Source organism: Boleophthalmus pectinirostris, unplaced genomic scaffold (genome assembly GCF_026225935.1).
Source record: "Boleophthalmus pectinirostris isolate CB_2022bp ecotype Guang Dong unplaced genomic scaffold, ASM2622593v1 HiC_scaffold_12, whole genome shotgun sequence".
NCBI lineage: Eukaryota > Metazoa > Chordata > Actinopteri > Gobiiformes > Gobiidae > Boleophthalmus > Boleophthalmus pectinirostris.
In genome coordinates this window covers 37,820,325-37,842,031 of record NW_026571018.1, presented here as the reverse complement: position 1 = coordinate 37,842,031, position 21,707 = coordinate 37,820,325, and the positions used below count along the sequence as shown (strand labels likewise).

General features: G+C 41.0%; 1 protein-coding gene across 1 annotated transcript in view; it reads left to right on the top strand.

Annotated features, from left to right (window-relative positions):
• The window catches only part of LOC110153115 (long-chain-fatty-acid--CoA ligase 6-like), a 46,071-nt gene extending 24,585 nt beyond the window's left edge, over positions 1–21,486 (top strand). Inside the window, exons 2-5 of the mRNA XM_055148433.1 lie at positions 6,993–7,213; positions 12,763–12,877; positions 14,330–14,394; positions 21,206–21,486. Coding sequence (XP_055004408.1) covers positions 6,993–7,213; positions 12,763–12,877; positions 14,330–14,394; positions 21,206–21,325 — 521 coding nt within the window. The 3' untranslated portion in view covers positions 21,326–21,486. The remainder of the gene's footprint in view (positions 1–6,992; positions 7,214–12,762; positions 12,878–14,329; positions 14,395–21,205) is intronic.
• The last annotated feature ends 221 nt before the right edge of the window (positions 21,487–21,707 follow it).

Below are 21,707 nucleotides of genomic sequence, written 5' to 3'. Positions count from 1 at the left end.
TTGCGTGGGGCAGGGGGCTCAGTTTCATGCTGTTTTTCAAAAGCTTCTGTACAGTCATAGTATTTGTACATGTTACAGAACAGTACAGTAGTTTTAGCAGAATATGTCCCTGTTTCATTGTTTATTTATTTGTGATCAGAGTCACACTGCATAGATGCACGTTAGAGGCTCATGGTTTCCTCTGAGGTGAGCAGTTTTTAATGTAGAATACAGGTGGTTTTGTTGTTTGTGATTAATGTTGCACCTCCACCACAGACACACAGATAGGACACAGCAATAGATTAGCTACTAGCCACCGCGTCCCACACAGGAAGTGTGACTTCTGCACTGACTCATGTTGGTCTTAAAATGTTTGTTTTAACCTGCCCTACATGACCCTGGTGCTTTTATTTTTGTTATTTGTCCGTAAATAAATTCCTGTTTCTAATACGGAACTTGGCTCCAAATTCGCTCCTATAACTGCGGCGTCGATGAGCTTCATTTGACTGGAGCCAAACACAATGGGTGAAAGCACATTCCCTCAGTCCACTTCCTCACACAGTCTATGACCCAGACACAGGCAGAACATGCAAACTCCCCACAGCCTCGTTCCTAAGAGTGTCTTGCTTCACATTTGTCCAGCGTCTCCTCCGTCTCCTCGGGTTTGTTCTGGTCGTGGGGTTCAGTCCTGCAGCGTGTTGTTGCTTCAGCTGAGACCTGGTCCCAGTCCTAAAACAAACACTCAGACACAATAACAAACAGAGGGACAGAGCGGGGACCTGTCCTCACGAAGACGACACGTGGACACATGGACACGTGGACACATGGAAATACCTTCCAGTAAACCACAGTGTAAGGGACATGTTCCAGCAGTGTCTCGCTCACAGCTGATGTGACTGATTCCTGCATGTTTGAGTCAGGCTTGAGTGCTCAGAAAATATGAATATTCCAAAAAATCCAGATCATACATGTTAAAAGTGTCACATTTTGACATTTTTCAAGAGTAAAACATGCAGACTACTATGTGCTTTCTAGTATAAATGCCCTATATTATGTAAAAATGACTCTTATGAGCTTTAAGTTTACAGTCACTGCAGGGTTTAATTAATGTTCAGTTCAGATTTTTTGTGAAATTGGATTTTTTTTTGCGAGGTCGTCCACATTTCCATTTAAATGTGACTTGTATGTGATCTTCAGTGTGATCTAAACCAGGACTAAAACCAGGTCTAAACCAGGACTAAAACCAGGTCTAAACCAGGTCTAAACCAGGTCTAAACCAGGACTAAAACCAAGACTAAACCAGGTCTAAACAGGACTAAACCAGATCTAAACCAGGTCTAAACCAGGACTAAACCAGGTCTAAACCAGGCTAAACTAGGACTAAACCAGGACTAAAACCAGGTCTAAACCAGGACTAAACCAGTCTAAAACCAGGACTAAACCCAGGTCTAAACCAGGACTAAAACCAAGTCTAAACCAGACTAAACCAGGACTAAAACCAAGTCTAAACCAACTAGGACTAAACCAGGACTAAAACCAAGTCTAAACCAGGTCTAAAAACTAAACCAGGTCTACTAAACCAGGACTAAAACAGGTCTAAACCAGGACTAAAACCAGGTCTAAACCAGGACTAAACCAGTCTAAACCAGACTAAACCAAGTCTAAACCAGTCTAAACCAGACTAAAACCAGTCTAAACCAGGTCTAAACTAGGACTAAACCAGGACTAAAAAAGTCTAAACCAGGACTAAACCAGACTCTAAACCAGGTCTAAACCAGGTCTAAAACCAGGACTAAAACCAGGTCTAAACAGACTAAACCAGGACTAAAACCAAGTCTAAACCAGTCTAAACCAGTCTAAACCAGCTAAAAACTAAACTAAACCAGGTCTAAACTAGACTAACAAACCAGGACTAAACCAGGACTAAACCAAGTCTAAACCAGGTAAACTAAACTAACCAGGACTAACTAAACAGGACTAAAAGGACTAAAACCAAGTCTAAAACCAGGTCTAAACCAGTCTAAACAGGACTAAAACCAGGACTAAAACCAAGTCTAAACCAGGTCTAAACTAGGACTAAACCAGGACTAAATCCAAGTCTAAACCAAGTCTAAACCAGGTCTAAACTAAATCTACACCAGGACTAAAACCAGGTCTAAACTAGGACTAAACCAGGACTAAAACCAAGTCTAAACCAGGTCTAAACCAGGACTAAAACCAAGTCTAAACCAGGTCTAAACTAGGACTAAACCAGGACTAAAACCAAGTCTAAACCAGGTCTAAACCAGGTCTAAACTAGGACTAAACCAGGTCTAAACCAGGTCTAAACCAGGACTAAAACCAAGTCTAAACCAGGTCTAAACCAGGTCTAAACTAGGACTAAACCAGGACTAAAACCAAGTCTAAACCAGGTCTAAACTAGGACTAAACCAGGACTAAAACCAGGTCTAAATTAGATCTAAACCAGGTCTAAACTAGGACTAAACCAGGACTAAAACAGGATTTAACAGGACTAAACATGCTGTGCAGATGTGTCTCCTCTTCTTCTATCAATAATATTTTTAATACGGTTAAGTGTCCGAGTCTTTGCTTCTCTACAGCAAATCAAGTAATCCAAAGTATTCAGATTACATTACTCACTTTAAGTAATTTAATGGATTACGTTACAAACTACATTTTGGGTTGTGTAATCTGTAATCTGTAGGGGATTACATTTTAAAAGTAGTAGTAGTAGTAGTAATATCTGACCAATGTTTGATGAAAATAGACGCAGATCAGTCGTAACGTGAGAAGAAACACCCTGGTTGTGTCGCTCTAACCACATCTCCCTGAAATAAACTCATCAACTCATCAACTCGTCTGTTCCCACGGCCCCCGCTTCTTACCCATCATGCTCTGCTGCCCGCCCAGATAGGAAGTGGAGAGGAACAGACAGGAAGTCACGATGCTGAGAGCTGGTGATGTGTGTTACTGCGAACAGGAAATGAAACCAGCCTCGTGGGTCTGGTTACGCGACGGCGACTGTCACAATCCAGTACTGGCAAAGACTCAATACTCGTGTTGGGAAGGTGACTTTTAAAATGTAATCCCCTACAGATTACAGATTACAGATTACACACCCCTAAAATGTAGTTTGTAACGTAATCCATTAAATTACTTAAAGTGAGTAATGTAATCTGAATACTTTGAATTGCTTGATATTGTCATGCTTTTTAAAACTACAGTTTAGTTCTGGTTTAGTCCTGGTTTTAGTCCTGGTTTTAGTCCTGGTTTTAGTTCTGGTTTAGTCCTGGTTTAGTCCTGGTTTTATTTCTGATTTTAGTTCTGGTTTAGTTCTGGTTTAGTCCTGGTTTTAGTTCTGGTTTTAGTCCTGCTTTTGGTTCTGGTTTAGTCCTGGTTTAGTCCTGGTTTAAGTCCTACTTTAGTCCTAGTTTAGTCCTGGTTTTAGTCCTGGTTTAGTCCTGGTTTTAGTTCTGGTTTAGTCCTGCTTTAGTCCTAGTTTAGTCCTCGTTTAGTCCTGCTTTAGTCCTAGTTTAGTCCTGGTTTTAGTCCTGGTTTAGTCCTGGTTTTAGTCCTGGTTTAGTCCTGGTTTTAGTCCTGGTTTAGTCCTGGTTTTAGTTCTGGTTTAGTCCTGGTTTAAATCCTGCTTTAGTCCTAGTTTAGTCCTGGTTTAGTCCTGGTTTAGTCCTGGTTTTAATTCTGGTTTAGTCCTGGTTTAGTTCTGGTTTAGTCCTGGTTTTAGTCCTGGTTTAGTCCTGCTTTTAGTCCTGCTTTAGTCCTAGTTTAGTCCTGGTTTAGTCCTAGGTTTAGTTTACCTAGTTTATTTTAGTCCTGGTTTAGTCCTTTTAGTCCTGGTTTAGTCCTAGTTTAGTCCTGGTTTAGTCCTGGTTTAGTCCTGGTTTAGTCCTGGTTTTAGTCCTGGTTTTAGTCCTGGTTTAGTCCTAGGTTTTAGTCCTGCTTTTAGTCCTGGTTTAGTCCTAGTTTAGTCCTGGTTTAGTCCTAGGTTTTAGTCCTGGTTTAGTCCTGGTTTTAGTCCTGGTTTAGTCCTGGTTTTAGTCCTGGTTTAGTCCTGGTTTAGTCCTGGTTTAGTCAATTGAACAAAGGAGAGATTGTGGCTGCGTCCTGCGTCTTTTTTTTGCAATCAGATGTAAAAACATGAACTATCCTGTGGCGGCTTATTTTGTTGATTTGAACCATCCTGTCTCTTCCTTAAGATATATTGGCATTGAACATGTGGCACTGCCCCCTTGAGGTGGGGATCTAGAGATGCTCCTGTCAAAAAGAGACACTTCTGGATTCACCATCTTAAAACTCTTACTCCTCGTGGACTGAATGTGGAGTTTGATTTAAGATGTTTTTTGTGACGGACTGAAACTATTTCTGTATTTTATCAAATGTTTTTTATGTAAACTGTTGTTTCTTGTTGTAGAATGGGCTGAACTCACTGGGTGACCTCACTCTGGGACCTCCCGTTCATTGAGTGGGTATATGGGCACCTGGGCTGTGGTCCAAGACAAGAAAAATACCTGATGAAGGCTTTTTTTGCCGAAACGTTATTTTGTTAATAAAAAAGTATTTGGACATCGGCCAACCGAGTGGGCTATGCATTTTTTCACCCTGGTCTGGCTACTCCTTGCATTTGCACCTCTGCAGGAATCTTGGTGTGCGTTTTCTGTTTCTTTTGCTTCCTGTTTCCCGTCATGGAGTTCAACAAAGATTGTCTAAGAAACGACAAGTTGTGTTTAAAACATACATGCAGGTTGACATGTAAAACAAGGAGAAAACAATTACATAAAGGAATGAGAAACAGTGTAGATTTGACAGAATCAACAATCAAAGCATCAAATTTTTATTATTTATTTCAGGTAAAAGAAGTATTTGTTGTTGGTTTTTTTTGCAGGTTACAGTTCAGAACAGAATGTAGAAGGAACTGGCTGCTCAGTCAGTCTTGTCTAGTCTCTATAACATAAACAAAATATCAACAGATTTACCCATATTCAGAGACACGAGCATAATGCCACTTCTACAATACCGTGGTGTAGTATTTGCTGATCTGTGCAGTTTCGCGGCCGTACGAGACTCTGGGATCTTCTCTGTCTCGTCTTCTGCTTTCACCAAACTGAGCAGTGCCACTTTATTGAACCCAGTGTTTTATCCTGAATCAGCATTTGGCCTTTGCACCAGCTTTTCCACATGTGACTGAAACACAAACCACCGTTATTGATGCTGAAATATGAAAAACCTCCCATTCTCATGCACTCGGCAAAATACATTGTTGGTGAACTAAAGACGTGTGGGGGCGCGGCAGAAGCTCTCGAAACTATTCTCTATCTCTGTGTATCTGTGTATTTATACAAAAGAGAAGTACTAGGAAAAAATATATTTATATAAAGACAAATTAAACTCAGGGAGTATTATCTGTTACATAAGGGTGAGTTGTTGTACAGTTGTAGGGAGTATTATCTGTTACATAAGGATGAGTTGTACAGTTGTAGGGAGTATTATCTGTTACGGATGAGTTGTACAGTTGTAGGAGTATTATCTGTTACATAAAGTGACTTGTTGTACAGTTGTAGGGAGTATTATCTGTTACATAAGGATGAGTTGTCCAGTTGTAGGGAGTATTATCTGTTATATAAGTGTGAGTTGTTGTACAGTTGTAGGGAGTATTATCTGTTACATAAGGGTGAGTTGTTGTACAGTTGTAGGGAGTATTATCTGTTACATAAGGGTGAGTTGTTGTACAGTTGTAGGGAGTATTATCTGTTACATAAGGATGAGTTGTCCACTAGTAGGGAGTATTATCTGTTACATAAGGGTGAGTTGTTGTACAGTTGTAGGGAGTATTATCTGTTACATAAGGGTGAGTTGTTGTACAGTTGTAGGGAGTATTATCTGTTACATACGCATGAGTTGTCCAGTTGTAGGGAGTATTATCTGTTACATACGGATGAGTTGTACAGTTGTAGGGAGTATTATCTGTTACATAAAGGTGACTTGTTGTACAGTTGTAGGGAGTATTATCTGTTACATAAGGATGAGTTGTCCACTAGTAGGGAGTATTATCTGTTACATAAGGATGAGTTGTCCACTAGTAGGGAGTATTATCTGTTACATAAGGATGAGTTGTCCACTAGTAGGGAGTATTATCTGTTACATAAGGATGAGTAGTACAGTTGTAGGGAGTATTTTCTGTTACATAAGAATGAGTTGTGCAGTTGTAGGGAGTATTATCTGTTACATAAGGATGAGTAGTACAGTTGTAGGGAGTATTTTCTGTTACATAAGAATGAGTTGTGCAGTTGTAGGGAGTATTATCTGTTACATAAGGATGAGTTGTTGTACAGTTGTAGGGAGTATTATCTTCCATAAGGGTGAGTTGTTGTACAGTTGTAGGGAGTATTATCTGTTACATAAGGATGAGTTGTGCAGTTGTAGGGAGTATTTTCTGTTACATAAGGATGAGTTGTGCAGTTGTAGGGAGTATTATCTGTTACATAAGGATGAGTTGTACAGTTGTAGGGAGTATTATCTGTTACATAAGGATGAGTTGTGCAGTTGTAGGGAGTATTTTCTGTTACATAAGGATGAGTTGTGCAGTTGTAGGGAGTATTATCTGTTACATAAGGGTGAGTTGTCCACTTGTAGGGAGTATTTTCTGTTACATAAGGATGAGTTGTGCAGTTGTAGGGAGTATTATCTGTTACATAATGATGAGTTGTGCAGTTGTAGGGAGTATTATCTGTTACATAAGGATGAGTTGTGCAGTTGTAGGGAGTATTATCTGTTACATAAGGATGAGTTGTCCAGTTGTAGGGAGTATTATCTGTTACATAAGGATGAGTTGTAGGGAGTATTATCTGTTACATATGATGAGTTGTGCAGTTGTAGGGAGTATTATCTGTTACATAAGGATGACTTGTCCACTTGTAGGGAGTATTATCTGTTACATAAGGGTGAGTTGTCCACTTGTAGGGAGTATTATGTGTCATGTGTGTGTTTGTGTGTTGCAGAGTTGAGTTCGACGCTGATGGAGAAGATGCAGGCTCAGGAGCTGATGACTGGCCTGAGGGTCCCGGAGATGCAGGACTTGGGGCAGTTGTTCCGGTCTCTGCCCCCCTCGGCCCTGGTGGGGATCGGGGCCCTCGCAGCCGTCCTGGCCTACTGGTTCGCCACGAGACCCCGGCCCATCAAAGCCCCCTGCAGCCTCCAGCACCAGTCCGAGGAGGTGCCGGTAAGACTGAAGACCGCGCACGACAAGGCCACCCAACTGTCCGCGGTCTTTGAATTTATCTCAGCCACCAAATGAAATAAAACTAACAAGCTTCTAGGACTGCGAAATATGAAAAAAAAAAAAAAGCTGGAACCTGCTTATTTTCACTGCAATGATCAGTTTGTGCTCCAAAACACTGCAAGAAATTCCCCATATTTTAAGTGATACTTTGCAGCTGATATCAACACTACTTGGGTGTGTGAAATTAACTGCAGGCTCCAGTCTGTCTGAAGCTCTGTGACGCAAGTTAGACTTTAATCTGAGTATTTTATCATAATCCGACCAGAAACAACTGACATAACTGAACTAGAACAGGTGAGCCGTCCCCACAGACTGTGTAAAGAAGTGGACGAAGCGAGTGTGACGCCACCCGTGGGCTCCAGTCAAATGAAGCTCACTGAGAAGAAATTATGAATTAGATACATTTGGGCCGAGTTCATTTCCACAGGCCCAGATCTTCTATCGTCTTGTGGCCACAACGGTTTGTCAAAGCCTGATCCCATCAGGATCTCAGAAGCTCAGCAGGACCAGGCCTGGTCAGGACTTGGATGGAGACACTGGGAAAATCAGGAGCCACAGGGAGGCGCCAGTAAAAACTGTTGTTGTGTCCTTAGGCAAGACACTTCACCCTCATTGCCTTGTATGAAAGTGGTGTGTGTGTGTGTGTGTGTGTGTGTGTGTGTGTGTGTGTGTGTGTGTGTGTGTGTGTGTGTGTGTGTGTGTGTGTGTGTGTGTGTGTGTGTGTGTGTGTGATGGTGGTGGGCGGAGGGGCCGATGGTGCAGATTGGCAGCCTCGCTTCCATCGGTCTGCCCCAGGGCAGCTGTGGCTACAGTTGTAGTTTACACCACCATGTATGGAGTGAATGAATAATGATCTGTAAAGCATCTTTGAGTGTCCAAAAAAGTGCTATATAAAACTGATGCATTATTATTATTATCAAATAAGACAAGGAAACACTGAAATCTTTATATTAAATAAAGTTAAATATATAATATTTAACAGTAACATCGCAGGCTACAGTGTGAATTTCCTTTTATAATATAGTGAGATTTTATTTATACATCTCCTTTCTAAACAAAGTTAAATATGATGTAATGAAAATGATAAAATCAAATATTAAACTCAAACTATTCAATCATGTAACGTAGGTTTTCTGCCGCAAAACTAGCATACACATGCATACATGTACATGTACATGTACATGTACATGTACATGTACATGTGTATGTACATGTACATGTACATGTACATACACATGTACACACATGTACACATGTACATGTGTACATGTACATGTACATGTACATGTACATGTACATGTACATGTACATGTACATGTACATGTACATGTACATACACATGTACATGTACATGTACATACACATGTACATGTACATGTACATGTACATGTACACATGTACATACACATGTACATGCATGTGTACGTACATGTACATGTGCATACACATGCACATGTACATACACATGTCGCTGCTGAACTGCTCCAAACAGACAATAAAACCAAAATACTTTTAAAATATGATTTGTTACTCCCCTTCTGCCTCAGCAGCGTTCGACAGTATTTAACCTGTAACAGTGCCTGGGGTCCTGCACATGTGCAGTAGAGCCAAGGAGCTCAAATCGACAGGACACCGGCTCCTTCTGACTCTGGCTCCCATTGACTTACATTGGAATACTGTGGCTCCTCTCTGTTACTGCTGCTGGGAGCCTCGCCATTTTGGTCTTAAAATGTTCATATTAATCGCTCTACATGATCCTGGAGGTTTTTATTTAGCCAAAAGACAGTAAGAAACGTTCAAAACAGAACAAATGCTGTAAGTCCACATCTCCCAACTGCAGCTTTACTCCTATTTATATTTAAAAATGAAGTCTGATGTTCCCACTTCTACCGAGAGCCTCCCCTTCACAAAGAGCTCAGCCTGTGTGAGTCTGTGCTCCAAATGGTTCACAAACTGATTCGGTCTCAGTACAGGTACATTTTAGGGCAAATGTGCCGGATTAATAAAACTCTGGTGTTGTTTTAAGTCGACATGTTATCTGCAGATTATTTCCAAAGTGAGAGACAGAGCCAGTCTGTGAGAGGAGAGACGGTGGTTGGAGCAGAGAGACAGATGAGAGTTTCTGTGCTTTTGCTGTGGTTCTGTCTTCTCCTCAGAGCAGAGCATCTGATGGTCACACAGATTTCTCTTCTCTTGTGTTCTTTCCACTTAAAGGTCTTATATTACCCAAAATGAACTCTTGTGAGCTTCAAGTCATGTTAGAACACTGTTATCTCCTCAAAAACAGATCTGGAGTTGTGTTTAGCTTCATTCACACGTTTATTATTATTTTGTCTACATCTCCAAAGCTCAGAAATGCTCTGTTCCACCTTGTGATGTCATGTAGTGGTACATTTAACTTCCTGAGACCCAAACTCTTGCATGGCTTTATTGATTTCTCTTTGTTATTTGGGCTGATTGGGACCTGATGCTTGCAAAAACAAATAATTATATTTTTTGTTTATATTTATATGTCCACATATGATATATAAAACATTAATTTGATGTTTTTGATGGACACAATAAAGTCACAATTGAATAATGATTTGCAAAACGGATTTATTAAGTGCCTGAACAGCCCAAAATGTGTTGGACATGTGTGCACATGTGTATATATACAGTGATCCAAATTTCTAGTTTCAAGTTTCTAGTGAAGGTGTGTGGATTTTAAAAAGACAAGACAAGGCAAGTTTATTTGTACAGCACAATTCGTACACAAAGTAATTCAAAGTGCTTTACAGAATAAGAATAAAAACAAATCAAAACATAAATAATGATGAAGATTAAAAAAAAAAAAAAGAGAGACATAAATTGGAGAGAAGAGTGCAGAATGAAAACCTTTCAGTTATTTGCACAGTTAAACAGAAATGTTTTGAGTCTGGATTTAAACAGCGTCACAGAAGAGTCTGTCTCACATGTTCAGACTGTTCCAGGTTTTAGCTGCATGAACCTGAAACTCTGACTCCCCTTGTTTAGTCGTGACTCTGGGCACCAGCAGGAGTTGGTCCCTGAGCTCCTCAGAGTGTGAGATGTTCATATGACACTAACATGTCACAGATGGACTTTGGTGCTCGGCCATGGAGACACTTGTACAAACAGAGACAGCTTTAAAGTCTCTGAGCCACAGGAGCCAGAGCAGAGACCTGAGACCAGGACTTATGTGCTCGTACTTCCTAGTTCGAGTCAGGACCCGAGCTGCAGCGTTCTGGAGTTCTGGATGTTCTGGATGTTCTGGATGTTCTGGATGTTCTGGATGTTCTGGATGTTCTGGATGTTCTGGATGTTCTGGATGTTCTGGATGTTCTGCAGCGTCTCACAGCTCGTTTGGAGAGACCAGTGAGCAGAACATTACAGTATCTAACCTACTGGAGACAAACGCATGGATAAGTTTCTCCAAGTCTGATTTAGACAGTAAACCTTTGATTTTTGTGATGTTTTTTTAGATGGTAAAAGGCTGCAGATGTTATTGATTTGATGTGGCTGTTAAAGTTCAAGTTTGAGTCCATTATTACCCCAAGATTTCTTGCCTGATTTGAAGGTTTTAGACACAGTAGAGCCTTCATATAGTACCACTTAATGACATCACAAGGTGGAATAGAGCGTTTCTGAGCTTTGGAGACGTAGACAGAATTTTCAGAGTCAAAAATAGCATTATTATTTAATGATCTTGACATCCCTAAATGTACTTCTGATCCCAGATTTGGGTCTATTTTTGTGTAAGTCACATTGTAAGAACTGTGATTTAAATTATTTAAATTATTTCAATTGTGACATTCCTATCATTAGAATGAAGACGTTAGGACTGCTGTTTATTATATTTCAGTCAGGGGACAACAGACCAAGCCCCCACTTTCCAAAATGGCCGCCCATTCAAGTCAATGGGCCGAGCTCAATGTCTCATGATCCCAGATTCGCCTTTAGCCCGGTGAGGTTCTTCCGGTGGCTGTGGGTCGACCGAGCATGTGCAGTAGTGCTCTTGTCTCCCGCCAATGCACGCGAACACACACACGGAGCACAGGTTCGTGTGTCACGTGATCGCTTTGACCAGTCAGAGCGAGAGGAGCTGGAGCGGAACCGAAGCCAACGATTATAAAGCGTTTTTTAAGACAACTGAAGGATTTTGAGTGAGAAAAAGTGTATGATCTAAAAATAGGTAAAAATCGCCACAAAATCCGACATTTTTGAAAGTTGAAGGTCCCTGTCAGCCGAACACGAGCAGTTTGTGATTATGTTGCGCTTTATGAGAAAAATCTTCTCTCGGCCCATGGGATTTTTTCCGCTAGAACCAGTGAGTGTCACTATGGCTGCGTTCAGACTGCAGCCTGAAGTGACCCAAATCTGATTTTTTGGCTTCTATGTTCCTGTATCCGATCTTTTAATGACAGTCTGAACCACACAGATCAGATTTTTTCAAATGTGACCTCAGGACACTTGGATATGTGCTCCTGAAACTGATACATATCTGATCTTTTGACATGTGACTTCAGTGTGAACGGCCAAAGCTCATTCATCCACCAACACTCATCAACAAGACACAAACGTCACTATTCTGCGCTGAAGTAGGCGAAAATTGTTAATGAACTCCATGTCACTGAAGTGAAGCACATCACCACTCACCACTCTTGGCTCCGTCTCCACATCCACACGTTCCTTTCAACGGACGTCGCTGCCGCTGTCCCACAAAACACCACGACCAAAAACCTGGTCCTTCTCCTTCTCAATCTCCTCCTTAAAACAAGTAAGTTGTTCATGTTCTGGCTCCGGTACGAGAGGAACTTTAAAATCTCCAGGTGCTCGATGCTGCGTCCATGTTTGAACAACTTCCGTAAACACAGAGACGCTCGCTGCGGTTGACGTCGTCGTGTCTCCAGTGTCACATGTGGGACACTTTCGGGCCGTTTAACGTTCACACTGGAGTCACATACAAGTCACATTTAACTGGAAATGTGAACGACCTCGAAAAAACATCGGATTTTCAAAAAAATCGGAATAGTAAGCCTGCAGTCTGAACGTAGCCTCTGTCAACTGGAGGCAGCTACAAGCAACAACACTGTATCCAGTTATTTTAATAGATCCATGCTGCAGACTCCTAAATTCGAGGGTTTGTGTGTTAAACGTGTGAACTCCAGGTCTGTTTGTGATGAAGAAACATGGATGAGGAAGTCGCGTAATACGGGCTCTTTAAATGTGTGAACTGTTTTATGCTTATCCATGTCCTCCGACGTGCAGATGGACGTGGACCAAAGAGACGCTCGTAAAACCTGTCGTGGACTTAAGCGCTTCCTTGACCTTTGACCCTGAGGAGGTGGAGTCAGCAGATGTGTTGAACCACGGCCACAGGGTCCAACAGTGCGGCGTCTTTTTGGACATTTATTACTCCCATGTGTACAAACGGTTCCTGCCACCTCCATCCTTCTGTTTGTGACTCTCGTTCTGTTTCTCTCTCTCAGAATGAAGGAGGGGGGAGGAGGTCCATGATGGGAGACCCGACCAAGCTGCTGACCCATTACCATGACGACGCCCGCACGCTTTATGAAGTGTTCCAGAGGGGCCTCAACATCACCGGTGAGTCCTGGTTTAGTCCTGGTTTAAATCTGGTTAAGTCCTGGTTTAAATCTGGTTTAGTCCTGGTTTTAACCTGGTTTTAGTCCTGGGTTTAGTTCTGGTTTAAGTCCTGGTTTAGTCCTGGTTAGTCCTGGTTAAGTCCTTGGTTTAGTCCTGGTTCAGTCCTGTTCAGTCCTGGTTTAGTTCTCGTTTAGTCCTGGTTAGTCCTGGTTTAGTCCTGGTTTAGTCCTGGTTTAGACCTGGTTTAGTCCTGGGTCAGTTCTGGTTTAATTCTGGTTTAGTCCTGGTTTAGTCCTGGTTTAGTCCTGGTTTAGACCTGGTTTAGTCCTGGGTCAGTTCTGGTTTAATTCTGGTTTAGTCCTGGTTTAGTCCTGGTTTAATCCTGGTTGAGTCCTGGTTCAGTCCTGGTTTAGTTCTCGTTTAGTCCTGGTTCAGTCCTGGTTTAGTTCTGGTTTAGTCCTGGTTAGTCCTGGGTCAGTTCTGGTTTAATTCTGGTTTAGTCCTGGTTTAGTCCTGGTTAAGTCCTGGTTTAGTCCTGGTTGAGTCCTGGTTCAGTCCTGGTTTAGTTCTCGTTTAGTCCTGGTTCAGTCCTGGTTTAGTTCTGGTTCAGTCCTGGTTAGTCCTGGTTTAGTCCTGGTTTAGACCTGGTTTAGTCCTGGGTCAGTTCTGGTTTAATTCTGGTTTAGTTCTGGTTTAGTCCTGGTTTAGTTCTCGTTAGTCCTAGTTTAGTCCTGGTTTAGACCTGGTTTAGTCCTGGTTCTGGTTTAATCTGGTTCAGTCCTGGTTTATCTGGTTTCCGGTTTAGTCTGGTTTAGTCCTGGTTTAGTTCTCGTTTCGTTTAGTCTAGTTTAGTCCTGGTTTAGACCTGGTTTAGTCCTGGTTCAGTGGTTTAATTCTGGTTCAGTCCTGGTTTAGATCTTGTTCAGTCCTGGTTTAGTTCTCGTTTAGTCCTGGTTTAGTTCTCGTTTAGTCTTGTTTTAGTCAGGTACAACGTCTTTAAACCTCAGGTGTGATCAATACTTCGAGTGTGATACAGACGATACTGCTGATTATAACATCACCACCCGATGACATCATGACGTGGGATCAAGTTTTGGTCTCCTGAAACCTTCACTCTCGTTCACTGTACTGACCTGTTCACTGAACGACCGTGAGAGTCAAATAAAACTCATGATAATCCACTTTCAGTACAGATGGAACACTTATTTTTGAGGGGTCAGTATTAATCGTGGTACTTTTACTTTGTACTAGTACTACTTTTGTACTTGTTCTGTTCTGTGATCAGATTTAAGTGTTTATTGCAGCTCATGGTCACTAACAATCCTGCAAATACAGAGCAGGTTTTTGTCAGTGGCATTCAGCACTATGGTTTATCGTCTGTATTTTCTTCAGCGATATATCGTCCTTCGGGTGTGTGTATTGTCCCTTCACGTTGTCTCTTGTGTGTGACAGGTGAGGGGCCCTGCCTCGGCTCCCGTCTGCCCAACCAGCCTTACAAATGGTTATCCTACAAAGAGGTGAGTGCCCGTCAAACTGTGTCAAAACCACATGAGTTTAAAGGTTTTACGTCACACCTAAGTGACTCTTGTGAGATTTAAAGGTTGTATAGAGGATTTTCCAAGGAAGGAGAAATCCAGCGACTGTTTGTCCTTTTTTAAACATTGCGCATGCGTGAAACCACCTCCTCCCTCCTCCTCCTTACGCCAGAAACAGGTTTGTTTACACTGCACATGACTTGTAAACAACTAACTACAGTGTTGGTTAGGCAAGACGGAGAAGTGAGGAGCGGGGAGCAAGGAGAGGAGCAGGAAAGGGGTGCAGAGAAGAGTGCGCGGAGATTCAGTGCGAATGAAGCTACACGCAGCAGCAAGCGGACTCTTTCTTTGCCTTGAAAATTACGTTTTCAGACATAGGATATCGCTTTAGTGTTCTGAAAAACGTTTGTCTGCTCTTGGAAATAAAGTACGTTTTCATAATAAGCAGAAGTTTCCTGTCCAGGAGTAATTTGTGGACCAGTGGTTCAGTCTTTAGACTCTTCGTCTGCTTCAGTCGCGCCATCGCTGGAATTAATCTCCAAGAATCACCTTAGTTTGGCTTCGCTGCTTTTCCCCTTGTCTTCTTCTTTCAGCGACCTCAAAAACGGACTTTCTTTTGCGGCGAACTGCTCCTGGATTCTTGTCGCCATTGCAACAAACTTTGTGCCGCTAAGAACTGTTGCGTTGGTGGAGTAAACAGCGTCTGTGCGTCTTGCGTCTGTGGACTGAGTGACAGTCGTACGTAAACCACGTAACGGCGGCGCAGGCAAGTCAGTTACACTAGAAACGTAGGGAGTTTGATTGACAGCCTGTCAGCTCACAGATAACGAGGCAGTGTCGTTATCTATTGGCAAATGTTTAGCCCCACCACGTCCAGAGTTGATGAATTTTTATTCTCTTTTTTTTGGTCATCATAATTACAAGGCGACTGCACCTTTATAATCTATCACTGACAATTTGAAACAAAAAAAATCCTCCATACAACCTTTAAGCTGTGTTAGAATGTTCCCTCCTCAAAAATAGACCTGGGGTCACGTTTGTTTCACTCACGTGTTGGAGTAACTTTTATTATCCCACTGAACATTAGACGTCTTCTGGACGTACAGATCATGTCTCTGTTGTTCTGTACAAATGATCTGCAGTTAAACATTTGAACTGAACTGAACTCTGCTGACACAGACGCAGGAAAACAACATTATTAATGAATATAATACTTTTTTATTATTATTATTTATGACAAATATCAACATTGTTGTTAGGTAACACTTTATAATAACTACACCTTATTTAGCCTTAATAAAGCATGAACAAAGACTTAATTAATAATGATTCACGTTTATTAACTACTTAATTATTACCTGAATTAGCACTTAACTTGCACTTCATTTGCCTGTGCTGTAGTTACTCATAAGTATTTCTTACTTAATTACTCATGAACGAACCATTTGGGGCGACAGTAGCTCAGTTGGTGGAGCATTCGCCCACTGATCTGAAGGTTGGTGGTTTGATTCCAGCTCTCGACATAAACATCACAGGTTGAGCGTCAGATCCACTGACCACAGGTTTAGCTGGTGTGATTCCAGCTCCCACAGATGAATGCTGTCGTTGTGTCCTTGGGCAAGACACTTAACCCACCTTGCCCACAGTGTCTGCGTACACTGGTGTGTGAATGTGTGTGTGTGAATGTGTGAGTGGTTCCTTGTTGTAAAGCACTTTGAGCCTTGAAGGTGGAAAAGCTCTATAGAAAAATGAAAAATATAGAAAAAATGTGACCATTTACCATGTGACCATTAGCGTGTGCATTTGTAAATGTATATTTAAGTACAAATTTGAGCATTTATTAATGATTATTAAGCCATGAGAGAAGGATTTACTAGTAATGCATTATTGTTTCTCTGAAATTTGACCAACCTTAACAAATGCTTAATAAACATCATTAGTCTTCACTTTAGAAAAGCTCTCAGAAAGATTTAACTAACAGATAACAGCTGCCTGAATGATCATTGCATTGTATTATTAGTAAATCATTCTCTCATAGTTTACTAATCATTAATAAATGCTCAAATGTGTATTTAAATATGTATTTGTAAACATGCAAATGGTTAGTTCATGAGTAATTAAGAAGTATTGAGTTAACTATTTACAGCACAGGTGAATTAAGTGCAAGTTAAGTGCTAATTCAGGTAGTAATTAAGTAGTTACTAAGCGTGAATCATTATTAATTAAGTCTTTTTTCATGCTTTATTAAGGCTAAATAAGGTGTAGTTATTATAAAGTGTTACCTGTTGTTATGAATATTATTCATTAAGATTAATTTTGATTGTTTGTGATTAAACGCTTATCAATAATTATTTATTTGAGCACATGATGATTCTGTTTTCTGTTTAATGAACTAATTTAGGTGTTTATGTGTGTTTATTTATTTGGAAATGTAATTTGAGGAAAATTATAGCCTACTCATAAAAAAACTATTAAAACTCTATGGGCCTATGAGTTCGACCATAAAAACGGTCTAAAAGGGCGGCACTTACGGGCGGCCGTGGAGCTCAGTTGGCAGAGGAAAGAGAAAAAACAAACATCAATACTTGGCGTCTGGACGACGTTAGAACAAGACGTCGTCTGGCGTCTCAGTGTTTACCTTCAGTGGATGGAGACGCACGTACAAAATGACCACAAAAAGACGTTTCAGTGTTTCTTTGGGCAGTGGGTTTAGTCTGTCCTTAAGATCAGAATGCTCTGTTCCACCTTGTGATGTCATGAAGTAGTAGTTTTCAAGTGAACAGCTCCTTTTTAGCTTCAGCTCAGTAGAAATGGGCAATTCCAGGAAATTAACCGAATGATTCTAGTCACGGTGTATGGTGTAAAAACGCAATGGAGCACTTCCTGTATTACCACATGACATCACAAGGTGCTTTCCTGTTTGAGAAAAGAAGTCCAGGGATATTTATGATGAGGTCACTACATTATAACACACAGGAGATCAGAAAATAGTGTAATATGGGCCTTTTAAATGGAAATGTAATTTTATAATGTATTAAATTTGACAGTTTTTTTTTTTTTTCATTAAGAATCATTTGATTTTTGTGGTGCACTTTGGACCTCTTGGGTTTGAATTGTGCTCGTTAAATCCTGATTCATTTTCCTTACTCGTCCTCTATTTCCTTGGAGCTTGTTTATTTAGGTGTGTGATGTGGTCCACTATTAAAAGCCTCTAAACAGAATGGTTAAATTCCTCAAAATGCTCTCTTCCACGCTGACCAGGATTTTCCACTGGATATTCCTGTTTAATTTCTTGTCTCGGCCCCAGTGTAGGAGCAGGTCTAGACGTGACTCAGCCCGCGGCGCTGACTGTTTGAAGGAGGTTTCGTTTTCTATGTGAGACTAGAGTTGCATCAGATATTTTCCTGAGAACTTGATTTAGTCCCAAAGGTTTTTAGGTGAAATTGTGCGTTTATTTATTGGTGTTAAATGTGACTCAGAAAGACAGACCGGATATTTCTGTGGTTTTTAAATTGAGCTTGGAGGATGTTGTGGGTGGTTCACAGGGCTTCATAGACATGGTACAATGTGGGACAACTGCAGATTTGTGTTGTAATACAGCATGGTGTTGGTCAATAATAGAAAGGAGGAGAAAGTTCCATATTTGGGAATTTACCTTTTCCGATATTTCACGGTAAAATATAATAATCTACAGGGAAAACTGACTCTTGTCTGGAAGTACGACATCTTCACATTTTAGAATCTGAAAACCACTTATAGGTGAGTTTCAGCGGCCGTCATTGTTATTAAAATGTACACAAACATATATATGTCTATATACATGCATGCTGGGAAATATTTTGGTAGGAGGCAAGAAACACGGTAGCGTCAAACACAGTGCGTAACCTCGCGTATTTCTCCCCGATAATGGTAAATTCCTGCTGCATTATCGGATGCACAAATAGAAGCACGGAAGAAGGAAAATGTCTTTTTTGTTTTCCGAGTGAAAAGAACCGCTAACGGTGAATTAAACGACTTTCAAACATCCGCACAGCAAACGTAGAAGATCCTAACAAACCGTGGACTCCAACAAGTTCAACAACACATCGAGACTCTTGGAGGTTTTCATCTTTTCTGCTGTGAATGGCCCAGGAGTTTCCACCAAGTCATTGTGGATGTCGCCCAAGTGAATATTTGTCCAGGTAGTTGGCGATTCCGACCAGAAATTTGGTTTGTTCCACCTTTTGTCGGGGTTGAAAAGGGTGATTTGTCGTCCGTCGATGCTTATGACCAATTTCTGGTCAAATGGTCTTGGGTCCTCTGCCGTTAGAGTGGATAAATAACCGGGATCAATACCCTTTACGTGCTTTCTCGCTCCGTCCGTCATGTTGAATTAGTGTTTCTTGCCGTCGACCAAAATAATTCCCAGCATGCAACGCGCGCTTTTGTCAATAGTGAAACTCGCCTATACTGCGTGTGTGTTTGGGCCGTAACAATATAAACATCACGGCTCGGTACGTGTCTTGGTTTTGAGGTCACGAAAGGCGGAAAAAGTGAGGACCAGGGCGCGACGACTGTAGTTTTGCGAGGATTCGTGTGGTTTTTTTGAGGGACGTAGTCAAGCAATTGTTGTCAAGGCCACCGTAACTATAAAGCACTGTGGGAAAAAGAGCCAAGTCTCCGTGCAGCTGCTCATGTAGTGGCCGAATGTAAACACACGCAAATTCACTCATGCAGCCCTGCACCGAACCCAACGTCACGTACTGAAACGTTCGGCACAAATACTTGTACCGTTACACCCCTAGTGTGTGTACATGCGCACGAGTGTCCGGTTATGAGCTTTATCCCGGGTATGACAGTATTCTGGATTTGTTCAGGCCCTGGTTTAGTCCTAGATTAGATTAAAGGGTCTGTTTGGCACGACTCTCTGATCTGTGTTCTCATGTCGTGTCCTCATCACAAACAGACCTGGAGTTGTGCTTTGTTTTGTTTCGTTCACATATTGAACACACAAACCCTGCACATTTAGGCTGTGTTCTTCTCTCAAACATTAAACTCTGCTCCACCTTGTGATGTCATGTGGTAATACAAGAAGTGCTCTACTGTGTTTTTAAACTCCACACATCTTCACGGGAATCATTTGGATGATTCCAGCCCAGGAATTGCCAATCTCTACTGAACTAAAGGTAAAAGCAGCTGTTTACTTTAAAAAAAAAAAAAAAACACCACAGGACAACTTTACTCTCAGCTCTAAAAGTAAGACTTTGATCAACTTAAGCCTCGTGCAGGTCAGGAGGATGTTCCTTTATCGTGGAAAGTTTCTTCTGAACAGTCCTGGATCAGAGAAATGACTCATATCATTAGAGGTAAAGCACAAGAATATGAAGAGAGATGGACACTCTTCATGGACTTTCTCAGGCATCTATATATGTGTAAATAGAGTGTGACAGTTTAGTTTTAATTTATTAAAATTTTGTATTTATTTATTTTTATTTTTTATAAATGTATATATATTATTGCATTTTAACCCTCTTCAGGCAGACGTTGCAGATTTGCAACAGCTAAATGCCAATTACCTACTGACTCCAAATCCATATTTTATGAGTTTTTTTTTACTCAGGAGCCTTTTTCTCCCGTCCGTGCTGATAAACGTGGACGATGCAGACTGTGTAAGAACGACTACACACAAACGACCTGCCAGAAGTGCAAAGTACTTTTGTTGTTTACAAAGGATAAAAATTGTTTTTTGGAGAACCACACGAAAAAGTGATATTGTTCTGCCACTGTAAAACTGTTACACTGAGCTTTATGTTTTCATTGTTGTGAAAAGTGGTGAAAAGTGGTCACACTGGATGTGAAGCCAGGACTGTGTATTACTGCCCCATATGATAATTTTCCCCAAATATCAGATTTTTTCCTGTTATTTAAATTTAAATTTGAGCCTGAAAGGGTTAAAAGTATTATTACTTGTTCTAATTTGAATCATTATTCTTAGTTCTTAAAAGTGCATGTATATAGACATATATATGTTTGTGTACATGTACACTGTGTACTGCAGGTCTCAGGTATCACAGTGTCAGTCAGCTGTTTGTTGACGCTCACATCTCCACGTGTGAGCCTCTGCTTACACATTTACTGTACACATTCATGTAGCGCCTGGAGGAGTCTGAAAACCTCATCATAATGACTCTGACTAATCCTCACATGGGCTCCTGCTGTTCCACCTCTGCTCTGAGAACCACCCACACAAACTCCACGCTGTTTAATGAACTTTATGGACTCATTTGGTGCTTTGTGTGTTTGTTTACTTTTGTGTCCAGTTTTTCTTTTAAACTATGGACTGAATAATGTTTAAAGAATAAGAATACTTTGCTATATCTATATCATTTGCTGTATAATTATAAAACTCTTCATTTAAAAGACAATAAAAACCATTGTGAAAAAAAAAAAAAAAAAAAACTACCACTACCTGACATCACAAGGGGAAAGGGAATAGTTTGATCTTTGGTGTGTGTAGATTAATTATCCATGTTTACTCAAACTTGTGAATGAAACAAGACACAGGTCCGGGTGTGTTTATGAGGAAGTGGCAGCGTTCTAACTCCAGTTCACAGGAGTCGAGTTTGCACAATATAAAACCTTTCACTGAGCCAAGAATTTCTTGAGTTGGAAACAGCCCTTATAATTACCTGTGATGCCTGACAGGTGGCTGCAGGCGTGTTTGAGGTTTCACGGGCTTTATATTTTACCGCCTTATGTAATGCCGTGGCACTCGTTTGCTGCTGACCTTATAAGGGCTTGTGTTCCTGTGCAGGTGAACGCGAGGGCGGAGCATCTGGGATCCGGGCTCCTGCACCAGGGCTGCCAACCCAACCCCAACCAGTTCATCGGAGTGTTTGCCCAGAACCGCCCCGAGGTAAACCCAAACCTGTAGTCTTCTGTAAAGTGACAGCGGTGGAGATGGAAGCGATCGTCTCATAAAATGACACAGCAAAAAGTCATTATAGGATATTGTTCACAGTGTTGGGAAGTTTATTTTTAAAATGTAATCCCCTACAGATTACAGATTACACACCCCAAAATGTAGTTTGTGACAGAATCTATTAAATTACTTAAAGTGAGTAACGTAATCTGAATACTTTGGATTACTTGATATTGTCCTGCTTTTTAAAACTACATGAATGTAACAACGGCATCCTGAAAATTCTTGTTAAGTTTTCTTTAAATTGTCTGTTGAGCCCAAGTCTCCATGAATAAACAACTGTTTTACTGTAGAGAAGCAAAGACGAGGAAATGTTCACATAAGATGTTTTGTT